The sequence below is a fragment of the Anabrus simplex genome, chromosome 1 (assembly GCF_040414725.1).
Source record: "Anabrus simplex isolate iqAnaSimp1 chromosome 1, ASM4041472v1, whole genome shotgun sequence".
In the NCBI taxonomy this organism is placed as follows: Eukaryota; Metazoa; Arthropoda; class Insecta; order Orthoptera; family Tettigoniidae; genus Anabrus; species Anabrus simplex.
In genome coordinates this window covers 514,649,726-514,666,695 of record NC_090265.1, presented here as the reverse complement: position 1 = coordinate 514,666,695, position 16,970 = coordinate 514,649,726, and the positions used below count along the sequence as shown (strand labels likewise).

The 16,970-nt window shown below is 37.9% G+C and overlaps 1 protein-coding gene across 5 annotated transcripts in view; it reads right to left on the bottom strand.

Moving 5' to 3' along the window:
- LOC136857052 (late secretory pathway protein AVL9 homolog) overlaps nucleotides 1-16,970 on the bottom strand; it is a 230,883-nt gene that overhangs the window by 116,789 nt on the left and 97,124 nt on the right. For all 5 annotated transcript variants that reach the window (XM_067135412.2, XM_067135414.2, XM_067135415.2 and 2 more), the window contains exon 8: nucleotides 14,178-14,349. In XM_067135412.2, the coding sequence (XP_066991513.2) occupies nucleotides 14,178-14,349 (172 nt within the window). The remainder of the gene's footprint in view (nucleotides 1-14,177; nucleotides 14,350-16,970) is intronic.

The following is a 16,970-nucleotide window of genomic DNA, read 5'->3' as shown; positions in this document are numbered from 1 at the left end:
GAAGGAAGTTGCTTGCTCGCGCGATATGCTCAGTAATAGCGAAATTCAAAGCTTACTTGGTGTTTTAGGCTCTGATTTCAGCAGTGATAGGAAGAAGTTATTAGCGATCCTGTGCATGTTATATCGAATGATTCAAGCTAGAGTGAAAGTGATTTCAGTGAAAATGATGAGCAACCTGTTCAATGGAATTGGGTGCCTGAACAGAATTCTCCAATTATTCACAACTTTTCTGGAGCACGTGGAGTGAATCCTGGTAGTGGTATATGTAGAAATGTAAGTAGAGATTTCATTTTCCAGAATTCCTTAGATGACAACATTGTACAGTTCATAGCAAACGAAACTAATAGGTATGCCAGTGCTGATCCCAACTTTTCTCAGACGAACTCGAATTCTAATGGGACTGGTACAAAAACCAACAACTCATAGTTACTGGTGCAGAGAGGTAAGTAGTTATACACCCTACTTTAGAACTGTCATGCCTCGCGGCAGATTTCTCGAACTGAGTAAATATTTACATCTGGCTAACAATGAGGTAGCTGATACTTCCAATCCTCTTAGAAAGTTGCGCCCGGTTATGGAAATGATTGATAGCAAATTTAGAACATTGTACACACCCGGCAGGAACATTTCATTAGATGAATCACTGATGAAATGTAGAGGTCGCCTTCATTTCATACAGTACAACAAATCTAAGTGAGCACGGTTTGGTGTCAAGTTTTATAAACTGTCTGACTCAAAGAATGGTTACATACATTCCTTTAAAGTTTATGTAGGTCGAGATAACGTTGATGATATGCCAGCTAGCAGCAAGATAGTGATAGATATGATGTCACATAGTAATTTACTGGATCAGGGCTATTGTCTATATGTAGATAACTGGTATTCATCACCAGACCTGTACCTTTATTTACACTCAAAAGGGACAAATGTATGCGGAACAGTCAGGGCTAACAGGAAAAATATGCCCAAAGAAATAGGTAAGGTACAGCTTCAGAAGGGGGAGGCAACTATATATTCTTGCAACAATATGAGTGCGATCAAATGGAAAGACAAGAAAGATGTTTTGGTGCTCTCAACAATGCATGGACTGGACTTCACTTGCACTGGCAAGATTGACCGGAAGACTGGAAGTAGGGCCTATCCTATTCAAACCCACAGCTATTATATCCTATAATGCTAACATGGGAGGTGTAGATTTAGGAGATCAACTTCTTAGTCAAAACACACAAGACATACAAAAATATTTTTTTAAATATTTTGGATAGGGTACTTCTGAATTCTCACATTCTGCACCAAATTGTCAATGGGAAACAGGAATGAACATTTAATGTTTTCAAACAGAAATTGGCAGAAGAAATTATTGGTTGCTCATTTCAAGAGGGGGTTATAGGTAGATGTTCTGTCACACTAGGAGAGTTACTATCAAGATTAACTGGCTGCCACTTCCCAATCAAAGTGAAGCCCTCTGCTGCAAAGAGTTCCAAAACAACAAAATGGTGTGTTGCATGCCTGGAACACAAGCAGAAGAAGGAGACCACGTGGCAGTGTGATCAGTGTCAAGTTCCACTTTGTATGGACCATTTCCAGCCATACTGCACACTAAAGAACTTCTGAGGTAAGATAAGTTAATGAAAAATTTACGTTTTCAAAGGGATTTTTTATGTGTTATATTTCTGTATTGTTCTGTTTTTGTGTCATGAGCAATAGCGTGGAATTTCTCAATAATATAAAACAGGTCCCGTGATAATACGTGCAGTCGATCACCCACTATACTGTTTTAACCGAAGGCTTGCAATACCAAGGTTGCATACTAAAAAGTTGGCGGATTCCTAGCAATGTCAGTGCACAGGGCGGGTGGGTGCATATGGGTTAAAATCCATTCACTAAATATAGCCATGTAATTGTAAGAAGATTCATATGAAAAGGGTTGGACATACTGATCACATTATGAAATCATTACAATAATTCTTGTACAGGGAAAGAAGAAATCTAGGGATGGAGCACAGGAGTAAACACAGAAAGTAATAAATCAACTCAACTCTCTATAGCTCAACATACATATTCCCAACTCCAACCCCCAGTGTCACTTTGTCAATCATACTAACATCTCTCATAAAAACAGTGCAAGGAGCAAACAGCAGCATAAATTAAAATAGCAAATACAACTATCGTATTGGACCTTTGGACTTTTACAACTTTGTACAATTATTAATCTAACAAATTGCTATTTGAAATTATCTTTTTAATATAGGCTTCGTGGGTATAGCACTGTGCTGCCGCAGGTGGATATTATGAGAACTACTCAGAGGTTGATGCTCATAAACAGCTGATCGTAAGAAGTTGGAGTATGTGTGTTTACATGTATTTATTCAATTCTTTTATAGTGTAATCTTGGCATTACTATTTTTAAAATGTCAAAACGTTCCGGAAATACTATGTGCTGTGTTATTGGCTGTAATAATAGATACTGCAATACAGAACGAAGTGTGAAATTTATAGTTTTCCATCAAGACCTCACGAAATAGATTTGAAAAGACAGTGGATCTTAGCAGTAAATCGCAAGAAGTAAGTAACTGGGGATTTACATATTTTAATTAATATTAAATTATACTGTACAAAACCTATATTAACCATAAATTTTACAAAAAGGTTATGAGCTACAACCAAATAATTTTAGTAATGAATTTTACAATTAGGTTAAGAGCTACAACCAAATAATTATAGTAATGCTATACTTGAAAAGTAAGCTCCAAACGCTTTATTTTTAAAGCACACACATCATAATCATAGAGATATTATATTACACAATAGTCTTAATGAAAGCCAGGATAATAATAATAATAATAATAATAATAATAATAATAATAATAATAATAATAATAATAATAATAATAATAATAATAATAATAAATACCTTAATACTGAACAAAGTGTGTAATTTTGTAGTTTTCCTCAGTCAGTGGATAAATATATTTACAGAAATAGGCCTACATGGCAAGAAATAGGAACACCATCTTAATAGCCTACAGAACTATTTTACAAATGTGTAATTATATATAAATAAATAAAGAAGCATTACAGTATTTTAAGTAGACTTATCAAAGTAATGTTATGAAAACAGATAGTCACAAAATAATTTGAATTCATTACAACAGAAATTCAAATAAGTGTAATACAGATAAAACTTAAATTTTACAATATGTGTTCAGAATAATAATTCCATTTAGGCCTGCAGATTGCTCAAACTTTATCACCACATGTACACAATTCATTTTATAGGACAGATGGTACTTTGTGGACACCTTCAAAATCATCTAGAATCTGCAGCAAACACTTCATAGGAGGGTGTAAATCTCAACATCCTTCTAGTCCAGCATATTGTGACCGTTCACAACGTCACCTATAGTATGTCATGATACCCAGGAGATGAAATATGCCGTTTTCCGCATCATTCTACAACAAAACTTGCCCAAGTTAGAATTTTTCCACCTGCTCCGGGATACGATTGGCAGTATTCCGAATTGTGCAACCCAACTCTACTTGCTGGTAATTAGCAGCAAGGCGGTGCAAGAGCGCTTGTACTCGAAGTTTTCTCACTCCAACCACGAGCAAGACAGAAAGACACGCGTTATCATGTGACAGAGAATCTAGGTCACTAGCTGAGCCCAGGGAGTATATCCAACGTGAGAACAAACATTATATCCTATTTCCCTCATTCATTCACTACTGCCAACTCATCGAGTTCAATTGTTTTTTTCCCTGTTAATTTTTATAAATCGCAAGATACTCAACGTATAATCACGTGTAAACATTCATTCGAATCAGGGAATTTTACGCATAATTATGAGACCGAGAAGTGCTCTACTTAACTGAAAGAACGGTAGCTACGCCGTAACAAGGGCGCGTCTTAATGGCTAACGGATGTTGAGCCCCAACCGTTGCTGCGAACCGAAGGATTCCCCTAGTGCTCGTCATCATTCACTGACAGAAACAAAAGGATGCTTTTAAGATTGCTTGAGAATCTATGAAGCTATTTCAATAATATTCACACAGTGAAAATGGGAATACAGGAGCTACAGTTTGATACCCTGTTCGTCACCCTACGTTGTGTATTACCGGAGCACATCTTGAGAAGGGGTTGTGTTATTCCCCCACTGCTAGTACCAGAGATTCTTGCCTATATAGGAAGGAGCTGAAGAGCAGACACTACCAGTTCATTTTCAGTGCAACGCCAGTTCGTTAATAGTTCGTCGTGATTTGTGTGCGAGTCGTTTATGAAGAAATCATCCTGTAATTTGAGCAGTGTAATGCAGTGACTTATTAAAGTTGGTGAATATATGTGGAAATAACCACAATTTGAGAAAGCTGTTTGCACGTACAGTGTGTCGCTAATTAATATAGTAGGAACAGTATGAAACCGTAATGACCGCTGTCCGTGTGTAGAAGAGGTCGTGCATCGAGCCTCATATGTGCCTAAACTGAGGCGGCTCAATTAACATAAATAGGCACGTATCTAACTAAATGCGTGGGGTGTGTGTACTCAATGTAAATGAGAAATATAAAGAAAATGAATGAACGGCTCATTGTCGACATGATTGAGGGCAGTGCAACGTTAGATTGATCGCTAACGCAGTAGAGAGCTCGACTTACGTATGACTAAGTGCAATAGAGTACGCCTGAATTATTGTAGTGAATCACAAGAGTGCTAACCCAGTAGTGGCCTAACCAGTGACATTTCTAAGTTAACCAGTGGAATTTCAGGGCCCAGAGTAACTGTCCGCTGTCTATAAAAAAAAAGGATAGGTAAATGAAAAGGAAATAATGTCGGGCTTCAGGGACATTACCGACATTGGGTTGGAATGCTCGTGCCATTGAGCAGATCCAATCATATATTTAATTTGTGATGTGTAACATAGATTAACGCATTCACATGAGATAACTTCCCCTCGTTTACATAAGGAGTCTACAAGAACGTTGGAGTGAACGAGACATCTAGCTGTCTGCCGAAATTTTGCCTGTAGCAGAGAACGTCTGGAACGTCGCACAAGATTAAGCCATCATGTTCATGACTTGCCAGTTGGTCATCAAAGGACTTCACATCGCTGATGACGTTATGAGAGCAGAGTAAATTCATGGCGTGCCCTCCTGTAATGCTGTAAACGTGGTATCCTGAAGGCTAAGTACATTTCCAAGTATTTATATCTTTGAAGGTCGTTACCCATTGTAAATATAGAGTAAATTTGTATGTAGACATAACGTAGATCGCTAACATGCCATTTCAGAGGGATAATAATAATAATTTCATTTTTATTTTGGGTCTTTTATGGAATACTTTCATCATGGTTTGGGACGACCATATTTTACTTCCATTCTTTTTTTATAAGGGTTTGATAATGCATGACGTAATTCTAAGGGCCTTAGATTAATTAAGTGTGAAGTGCTGTCAAGTAAAGAGGGCTTAATATTCTGTAAAAATGACTCCAGTTATCACCTTTTCTATAGCAAATATGAGTAGTCAAAGATATCTCAGTAATTGATTTTTTTTTTTTTTTTTTTTTTGTACTTCACAAGCTCTTAGGGAGTCCTCCTAACTAGTAATTAAGGCTGCTGAAACAACACATGAAGACATGAGATTGGGGTATATATTGTTAAATTATTTAGCTCGTGAATGCGTGAGGTAATTTGGACCCTTGTGGCAGGAGATTAAATAGCATTGCAGTCGAGGTAATGAGAGGCAGAACGTGATGGCTAGGCAGGCTGTAGCCCTAATGTAAATGGTGCAGTAAAGACATAAGTTTTCCCTTGAAATCTCTCATTAATATGCGCGAAGAGGATACCACGCTATGAAGATGATGATTACGGCTGGATCTAGAGCCGATATTTAATGTACTGCCACTGTGGCCAGGAAAGAAAGAATGAGATTATTGCCGTGAAGCAATTGTATGAGAATACCCAGTGGTCCGCTCTCTGGAAGTGTGTCATGGGCGGCTAACAGCTGGGAGATTTATGAGCCCATTCAGAGGGACGAAGTAAAAGTGTTTTCTTCAGCAAAAGGGAACAGAATACAAGTAGCTGGTTTCTTTTCTCTTGGCGCAGCGATTACGTGCATCAATTTAAATATTGCCAACGTCGCATAGTTTCCAATGTGTATTAAAAGAAGGATCCCTTCAATTTATTTCGTAATTATTTACAGCATGTAGGGAGTTCCAGGTTAGATATACCCCGTCTCAGAAGATCCTGGGTTCATTCCAGGAAACAGTGAAACCATCTGTACTCATCGTGTGTGTGTGTGAAATGTATTTGTTCTTGTCCATTTTTTGCAGGAAGTGATATGATACTCTGTCTATGATGTCTGGTATTCGAGTCGCTCTATGCTTGTCCACAGGTAGCAACGTTGTGTAAATAATGTCCTGATATGTGTATTGATAGAAATCCTAATGAAATGATCGTGTTTATTACATTGCCTATTAAGCAATGATTAACTTATTGAAATGTTGTGGTATGACTTTCAAAGGCTTGGGAGTGTACACATAGGTAATTTTCGTATATTTCAGTTCATAAATGTTCGTAGGCCTATATCATAACCTGATATAGTTTGAATATATTAATTCTCGGCAAATAAACAGGATTATAGCAGGGTATGTCCATACTGATTAAATTTGTGCGTAAAGTGATCAGTGTAAGTGTAGAGTGAAATAATTCGAGAGGAAACACCTCTCTAAGTCTGAGATAGTGTAAATAGTTCAAGAGGGAACGCCTCTTAAGTTTGAATAATTGAACATATAATGAAGTGTAGGGAAAGACTACCGAACATTTAGACGTCAAGATCACCCTCAATATCATATGTCAAGTGCGTTGTATGGCATATCCATGAAAATAATATGTGTTTCACTAGTATAGTAAAATTGTTATACAAGATATTGTCTCTCTTCTCATTAGTAATGAACTAGTATTCCTCTCATAATTAATATTCCCCTGCTATAAAAATTATTAGAAGATCACCGCCCCATCGGACGGTCCAGTCAGCCCGATAATGCCCACCGACTCAGCTAGCGAATCATTCTAGTAGGGGAGGGTGAGACTTCGACAACTGGGCTGAGTTCGAGGCTCACCGAAGGTGCTCCATTCTAATGTCATATTAGTGAACAACGGTAATTTGTTTATGTACTGAAGCCTTGGACAGGTACATAACTTGGCGTCCCAGCGTGGTGCGGTATTGTTGTTTGAGGCGAGCTCCATATCGTTATCGCGACGCATAATTTAGCGTCCCGTAACGTGTGGTATTGTGGTTGTTGGGGCAAGTCTTGTAAAGCCCTACGGTACCATAAATATTGATATAGCCAACATTAAGGCACAAGTTCGCATACCACTACTATAAAAGGAGTACCTAAGATAGTAGGATTATCAAATTGATACGGTTAGAACTGAAAGAATGGAAACACCAAATTTACCCGTATATTAAATTTGTTAGGAGAGAGGAATACAGAATAGGATCAGAGCGTGTGAACGTGATAGTTAATATGAATAATGTATCGGATGGAGTGCGTAAGTCGCTACCATAGACAGTTAAGTCACGCGCAACAATATTTAAATGAGTGACTGGAATAAATTACATTTAACGGAGGTAGTGAGAAGAACAAAGAGATCGTGTACCAGATTAAATGGAAATATACACGATGGTCACTCAGAAGTATAGCAGACCTGGGGAAAAAAAAATGGAGTTGTGAAACTTCAGGGGAGCAATAAAATGACCTTCCCATTGTTGAGGATAAATGACTGGACTGAGTTCTTCAAATTCTTCTGGTCATGGGTTCATGCCGAAGGCGATGCATTTGTAGCAAGCCTTGGTAGTTTAGGGGATTCATCCCATGTAAACAAAATAGATATCGCGGACAAGAGTGGAAGCCTCATCCCATTACTCTTATTTTTTTAAAATGGACAGGTACAATATGTATCAAGTATGTTTCCAGAATGTTACAGAAGACAACAGGAACAGGCTCCCTTAACAGATTTGTAAGACTGAAGAAGAGAAGTGTAAATAGAAATTTAGTCATTTCAACATCTCATATATCAGATCTGCAAGATAATGAGCCTGTTCTAGTGATCATTAAAGCTGATGCACAAACTCAGACAAATAGAAATAGTGGTGTAGAAAGTAATTTTGAATTCAGTTGTATTTTGGATGGAAATAGTGTCAGCACACAAGTAAGTATATCAGCCATTCACACATTGCATGCTAAACCTAGACATGTTAGTAAACTCTCTGGGCCTGACTCCCCATATGAAGAAAGAGGATTTTTTGGTTATAGTTCAGTTTCTGATGAATCACAATTAAATGTTCTCACTGGTGTAAACAAAGAAATTTTTAATATATTTTTAAACATACTGCCAGACACTACTACACGCAACATTAGTAAAGAAAACAGACTCTTGGTATTCTTAATGAAAATGAAGTTAGCCTTGCCATTTGCTGCCCTTGCTTTTATTTTCAATATTCACCGTAGTACTATTTCTAGGATATTTCAACCGGTTTTACCTGTACTGGCACAAGCAACAAAAATGTGGGTTATCTGGCCTAGCAAGGATACTGTTAATGCTATATTGCCTTCTGTTTTTAAAGATAACTATCCGAATTGTAAAGCTATTATAGACTGCACTGAAATTAAAACAGAACAGCCTCCTGAAATCAGCCAGCGTGTGTATATGTACTCTAATTATAAATCTACATATACTGCAAAGGTCCTTATTGCAATTGCACCTTGTGGTATGGTGACATTTATTTCCAAATGTTATGGTGGTAGAGCTACTGACAGTTTTATCACAAATGACTGTGGAATTTTGAAACTGATAGAACCAAGACATCAAATCATGGCTGATAAAGGTTTCCCTGGCATAAAAACTGTATTGGAGGACAGCAATGCAATTTTAGTCATGCCTCCCTTCATGCATGAAGGTCACTTGACACCGGAAGAAGTAGATGACACAATATTGCTAGTGTGCGAATCCATGTTGAACGCTGCATTCAGAGAGTGAAAGTATTTAACATACTTCAAAAAATTCCAAGTGAATGTTATGTTGTGTTGATGACATTGTGCATATGTGTTGTGTTATGACAAATGTACAACCTCCCTTGATTTCTGAAGCTCATTATTAAATTTGCATGATAGTTCCTTTAAATAATGTGTAAAATAAAACTGTTGCAACTTTTCAATACAGCCCTTCAAGAACATATCATTTCTTTGAATTTCTAAAAGAATGGAACTATGGTTCTCTGTATAGATGAAAAAGTCACAAACATCAAGCCCACAACAGTACATCAACAGCTGACATTGTGTGAAATTTGTATGATTTTGTTTCAGTTCCAAATTTCTTTGTGAATTTCTTATAATATAGGGTACATTGATCTCATCATTATCACCTACAATTGGTTTATCTTTGCATGAAATAGGGCATTTAATTTCTAGTACCCTTTCTGGCTTCCCATCCACCATTACTATACCATCAGGACTAGCACATAACCAAGGATGGGTGAGATGAATTATAAGACCACATTCAACAACTGTTCTGTCATATAAATTTGTGTATTTGGCAAGAGCAGGTTTTTCTCACTTACAGTGAAACTCTGTTAAGAAGTTTTTCAAGGGACTGCAAAAAAAAAAAAAAAAAACTTCTTAAGCAGGAAACTTCTTAAAAGGGGTAATGCCCAAAAACTTATTCTGTACTTTGAAATACATGTGAAACACACAGCCAACAGATTTCCTTGTTTGTGAACAATACCGAAATAGGCCGATATATAAGAGCTGCTTACAGAAAGCCACAATATAAAAATTCGATTATCATGACAATATTTTTAGAGATAAAGTAAAATAATTGAACATACCATATTATAAATATATTTGATAAGAGAAGGGAACATATTAAGTTATATAAAAACGTTGCAAGGTTTGATTATTTTAGCAGCAGAACCATGTCCTTCCACACTTCCCTTTCCTGCGAACTTACACTCTCTGCTTCGCTACAAATTGTTTTGTAAGCGAAAACCAAAAACCCCATGGCACTACAGCCCTTGAAGGGCCTTGGCCTACCAAGCGACCGCTGCTCAGCCCGAAGGCCTGCAGATTACGAGGTGCCGTGTGGTCAGCACGACGAATCCTCTCGGCCGTTATTCTTGGCTTTCTAGACCGGGGCCGATATCTCACCGTCAGATAGTTTCTCAATTCTAATCACATAGGCTGAGTGGACCTCGAACCAGGTCCAGGTTAAAATCCCAGTCCTGGCCGGGAATCGAACCCGGGGCCTCCGTGTAAGAGGCAGACACGCTAACCCTACACCACGGGGCCGGCTTTGTAAACGATGCCGGCTCGATTTTTAAAGCGTTCCAGCCACCCGCTCGACGCGGTAAAAGGTACCCTTAATTTGCATGAGGCTTTCTCCTGCACAATAGTCCCACTGAAAGGTATGTTTAAACTTCGCTGCTGTTTAAACCATATTAGCAGAACTTGTTCTATTTCATCGTACTTTTCAGATTTAACTTCCTTACAATTTGCTGAAGTATTCCCTGCAGAAGCAGAGATCTCTTCTTTCTTCGCTATAATATCGTTCAAAGTAGACGGCGGCATCCCCAGCTCCTTTGCCAAAGCAACACGAGAAAGTGTAGATGACGCCACTTTCCTTATAATCTCCACTTTGTCTTTTATTGATAGTGCCTTTCGCTTGATCTCTTTCCTCTGAGTTGCGCTCATTTTCACTTTTTAAAAAAAAGCTTGTACGTTGATATTACAAGTACAAGTAACTTCACCTACTCCTATTCATACTAATTACGACGCTACACTATGCTTGGCAATCCGTAGCTTAGGCTTACAAGAAGCAAAGACAAGACGTGTACTAGTTTGTTAGCATGTGCTTTCTATCTTCCTCACACCCCTGACACCTGCTTCAAGGATAACGGCAGCAAATGGGAAATCTAGCAGCTTACTCTTAAGAGATTCTTAGAACCTAGGCCTAAATCGCCCCTGCATTCCTACTGGTTGTCACGGCAACGGGCGTAGTTTCTTTCTGTTTCACAAGTACCGCATGGCCAAGCCAGTATTGAGTTTATTTTCCCGCTTCAATCCTCTTCATGCTATAGGTAATGAAGAAAAGAAACACAGGTTCGAAGTTGGTAGAAATTAGTGCATGGAAATGTATCCAGGGTATTACGTGGGAGAGATAAAGGTGCAGTAGCAAGTAGCAACGCTAGCACATCTAAACGTAAAGTTTCTTTCTCCGCGAGAATTTTATTTGATGTCTCCTCATCCTTGTGCTACGTTCTAATAATGCGATGTAATAATTACGAGTGACACGATAATACAATGTTTAGCTCGTATAAAGGTAAAATTAAAAATAACTTTCAATTTTATGCCAACACGTGGTATTGCAATGCCTATGTGTGCCTCCCTCAACACCCAGTTGGCTATCAACATTCGTTCAACTTCGTAAACGATCGGGATCTTTCGGTCGGCTGTTTGGCGGCATGTGTATCAGCTGGCTGCTGGCAAATCGGCTGTTTCCTGCATAGAGTCGCGAAGTTGTTTTTATTCACCTCACTAATAATAGACACGGAAAATCTTACCAGTTTAGTTCAAAAACGTAATTTCCTCTACGGCAAGGCCCACAAGTATTATTGCAACAACGTAAGACAGAATGCCTGGAAGGAAATAAGCAAGGGAATGAAAAATCAGACAGGTTAGAATATTCAGTTTTGTGGTAGGTTAACAGTAATGTTGTGGGCAAATGCACTTTACGGTTTTTAATTAGTGTTTAGGCCACCTCGATTAATGACTTCACCCTGTCGCGGCCCGCAAATTACTGCATTAAAGTTTTATCAAATCATTCATTGCGTACTTTGTTTCTTACGTAGAATCCCGTTCGATTTTATTCCGCTAGATGGAACGGTGGAGTGGAAATTTTGACCGATGGGTTCGGTTCGATTCGATTCCACAAGTCGAGAGTGATCATCTGCTGTCCGTGTTGTCATAGCGTGACGTCATATGGCCGTGGCAGGCCCGCACATGTTCCGTGACACCAGACACACACCGCGAGCGCGCGCACAGTCTAACACAGGGTGCAACTTGCGCGGAGACTGGAGGGTTCTAACCATGGGCTGCTTTGAGCGGACGTTTTCTATCTCAAGGGGCTCTAAAATCTGAACTGTTTAAGCGGGAAATATATTTACAACAGAACACTTTAAACGGGAAATATATACATATGTCTTAATGCAACTGATCAAGGGACCAAGAATATCACACTTCTTAGGCGGGAAAACTTCTTATGCGGGAACTTCTTAACCGAGTTTCACTGTATTTCCAAATGTGACATTTCTAAGGCCCCTACCATAAAGACATTTAGGATTATAAAGTGTATTTACCAGTTTCATGTGATCTTTCCTCCTACTTTTAACTGAATGTGCCCTACTTGCAGAGATCCTTTTCTTTTTTTCTGAAAACCAGAAGTCAGACTTTGATTGATGTAAGGTTTTTACACAAATTTCAGTTGTTTCAGTCTTATTAATTACAACATGACTGATATAAAAATTATTTGTTAGTGCAGAATTGTTGACACTACAAACATTAATTACAGATGTAGTCTCCTGTTTCAGTAATAATGTTATTACATGTTTACATGCATTAATATCCTAGCAATTCATTGGCAACTTTTACTGATTCTGATTTTTTCTCCTCATTTAAGACTTTGGAAAGTATACATGGGGTTTTTGAATCAGGAATTTCACCTGTATTAACATCCAGCCTCTGCCTTTTTGTGGGAAAAAGTTCTTCTAACCCCTTTCCCTTGTTTTATTTCTCTTTCCCCGCGTTTGAGATATGAGGTCGAGACCATTCACATGGTTGATCGGTTCGCGAAGTTACATTTTCTGAGTTCACTGCATGAATAACAGCTGAAATATGCTTGCACTTCTCTGACGGTCCAGCAGGGCATTCACAGGAACAGTTAATTGCCTCTCTAGTAGCACTAACCCATGAGAACATGATATCCTATTAGAAGTAAGCCTAACATAGTTTTCTAATGTCAACATTGCTTACGTGTACATGATCATTAATCCCGTTATCACTTCAACTGGTACATAAATGATTAGGTACGTTACATCTATCATGACACGGTAAGGTTTCTGACGAACCGATGTCTCTCTTATCACATCAGCAGTTCACAGCTACACTGTTGGTATTTCCTGCAAACTGTTTTTCTAGTAAATTTATTACATGTCCACTTTCTGCAAGTAGACTGCCTTTCTTCGAAGAATTGGGCCGATTACTGTCAGATAAAATACTCTGAAATCCAACTGTTATTATCAAATTGCCATGGCAACACGTGGTGAGATGACAAGTGATGTTTAAGGGTTCGCGGTATAACGCAATAACTTACCATTTTTGCCACTCGCAGCGCAGCAGTGCATTTCTCCTTCTAACGCACGGAGCCTATAATGCACTTAATTAGATAAACTAAGTTATTACTTATTATCATCTGTTTCCTCTTGATAGGATAAATACTGTATATATAGTAGTTCAAGTTTCAGACTTACTATCCTAATACATTAACTTGGTGCCTAATAACAACGGTGTGTGGCCTCCAGAGAGGACTGATGCGAGTCTTTCAAGTAGATGCCCATGGACAATGTGTGTCTGTGAAGATAGGGCCTTATGCAGGATGAAATCTAATGTTGAAGATGGTACACACATCCAGTCCCTGAGCCAGAAGAAATAACCAACAAAGGTTAAAATTTCTGACCCAACCGGGAATTAAACATGGGGTCCATTGGGCCAAAGACTAACAAGTTAAGCAGTTAGCCACAGAGCTGCACAATCTGGTGCCTGCAAGACATTAGGTATTACGTTTTTCTTATCCTGCACTGATTTTACTGCTTGATTGCATTCATGATGATAAACTTGGCACTGCACTTAACTTAGTATTTGGTGTTGTTCTATGTGTACTTAGCTCATATTGTTTTGGACTTTATTTCAAAGGTGAGCAAAATGATCTGAATTTGACAGATTCCTTACTTCTATTCTCAACAAGCAAATTACATTATTGAGGTTACAAACAATTTCTCCAAATTCTATAATTAATTGATCATTAATTATTATGACACTCCAAGAAATGTATTATGGCATTGTTATACCTACTGAGACAGCCTGAGCTTCATGTCAGCCACAGACAGCTGGCCAGCAAATGGATGTCCTGGATTCACATCCCATATACCAGGATGCTCTCCACTAACCCACATTTTGTAGTTGTGTGTTGTCTTCCAAGCAGCCATAAAGCTGGAGTTGAAGTGCTCTGCTTCACGACAACCATCTGTTAACATTTATGTTCTGTGCTATAGCATCAGAAAGTACAAACCAGAACCATGCGAGTCCTAAGTACAATAGAAATTTATCTCATCCACATTGAAAAGATCTCTTAACAATTACATGGAGAATGAGGAAGAGACACAAACAAGATATACTCTCAGGAATTCAGTCAGCAAGAATTTGAACAAACTAAACCAAGAAGTTTTCACATTCCGTTCCATCTCATTAATAAAAACTGAAGTTTCTTATCATAACTAACAATCATTAACATTTCTATAATTTTCATCAAATATAGTTGTGCACAGAATGGTATGATCCGAACAGTTTCAAGCAAACTTTACTGCATAAACCCCAAAAACTAAACAACAAAAAATAAAAATATTGTATTAAATATACAGAAGTATGTAACCAACTACACTGCAGAGTAAGCATGCAAATCTGATAAATATGTTATTTATGCTTTTAAAACATATCTTTGTCTTGTTCTATGCATGTACAACATTCTCATCTGGTTAACATTTGCCTGTTTACTACTTACCCTCTGTGATCTTATTTAGCTTTCTCTGAGTATTTCAGGAAGCCATGTTGTTATTTTTGCTGCTGCTCTGACAGTAGCCTCAAAAATATAGAACTTCAGGAAAGTACTAGTGAAGTTAAACTGTAGATGCATATTCAATTAAAGACTTGGAAGATATTTTGGTACAGAAATGCCAGAGGATAAAGCCATTGCTTATGTTATTTTGCATGTAGAAGATGACAGTGAATCAGGTGCTACCATAATTCAGTTAGATCATAAATCTGTTGTACCAAAAGGGGTTACAGGAATCGGGAAACTATCAACTGCAACAAGTGGAAAGAATCAAAACTTATGAAGGTGACATCGAGCAAGTGTTGTCACAAATCGCAGACCTTTCAAGATGGCTGAAAGCATGGCAATACAAATTCCACACACACTTCAGATTGGGAAATCGTAATGCTGAAGTAGTATCGTATACAGTCAAGCATTCAACACTCTCCCCAACCTTAGTTACATCCATGTATAAAAACCAGTCCTGTATCTGAAAAATGGTAAACAAGGCTCTATAAATACCTATGGTACAAAAAGCACAGATGTGCATGAGCCAGTCTTTTGAGCTCTGGTGTACACTGGAGCACTCTTGCGTCAGTCTTTAGAGCGACTGGAGTACAGGCAGCAAGTAGCTTCAAAAGCCCATGGTCTAGTGGTCTCCAAGTCTGATGCGACAGAAAACTGACATTGGAAAATATTATACAGCTGTACAGTCTTTAGTTTACATTAGATGATGTTTACTATATATTGGTTAAGCAAGCTCCTTTTGTCACTAATTAAGTTACAAGCTGAACCGAAATTTCTTTCACTTGCTGCATTGGGGGCTGGAATAGACAATATTTTCTTTGCTAGCAGAGCAAGTCTTGCATATTTTGTACTGTTATTTCTCCAACATGCAGAGAGATCATCATCAGAAAGGTGATCTTTTAAGAAATCAATTGTTTTTGTAAGAATATCGGCAACATTTATTTGTAAAAAATACAAATACTACATACATGTTAAAATGTTATATCTTAGACTTAGAGATTGTAAAGTATTAGAATGGTGGATTTTAAATAAATTTGATTGGAACTTTTATATTCTGTACTCCAATACGGCTATCATAATGAGACTCATAACATGTAACATTTATTTGTCCAGTCTGCGCCAGCATTAACTTGTTTTTTGACACAGATCTAGGAATCTGTTCCTGAAACAACCATAAAAGGACTATGGTTTGTTACACACAGTTCAATCCATTTCTGTGTAATGTTTTGTTACATTTTATGTGGTACTGTATTTGATGGACGTACTGTATTCGGCCACACTTTACACATGTATGTTTTCATATATTAGGTGGTAGATGCAAACATCAATAAGGAAGCACAACATTTACATAGCATATATCTTTCATGGTGACCATTCGCAGTTGTTACTAGCAAGAAGTAATCCCACACTTTGCTCTTCATCCTTTCTTTCTTTCTTTCTTTCTTTCTTTAGTAATCCACATTGATTACTCTCAGGTTTTGCTTTCACCCTGTCTTTGGACTTCCGTTCCATGTTCACAACGAATGTCATAGTGACTGTGAATGTGAATCAGTTGGACTGAATGTGGTGCGTCCGCTTAGATTATCTAGTGCCAAGTGGTGGGACAGGTCATGCTTACTAGCGGAGCAGGACTTAACTATACGACCACCTCTGTTCGACTGACCACAAACGGGGAATGCAGACCTTTACTCCATACACCCTAAACCACCCAGGCATCTCAAAATCTTGTCCAGAAGAAAACTGACATGTTTAAACTTCAGAATAAATCCTTTGCCACAGAATTTTAGAAAATGATCAATGTCCAGTTAACCCAGTGAATTCTAATATTATTAGCAATATTTATAACATAGAACATCAATTTAAATTGGAAGATGCTATGTACAACATACTGTATCATAAGTAACATACCACAATGGACTGAAATTGGTTATTTAGGTATTCCACAACACTTCTTACTTTTCTTAGCTTATCACTCGCATCTGCAGTTTCATTATCACGAAAATGCAGAAATCTTGAAATAACTAACAAGC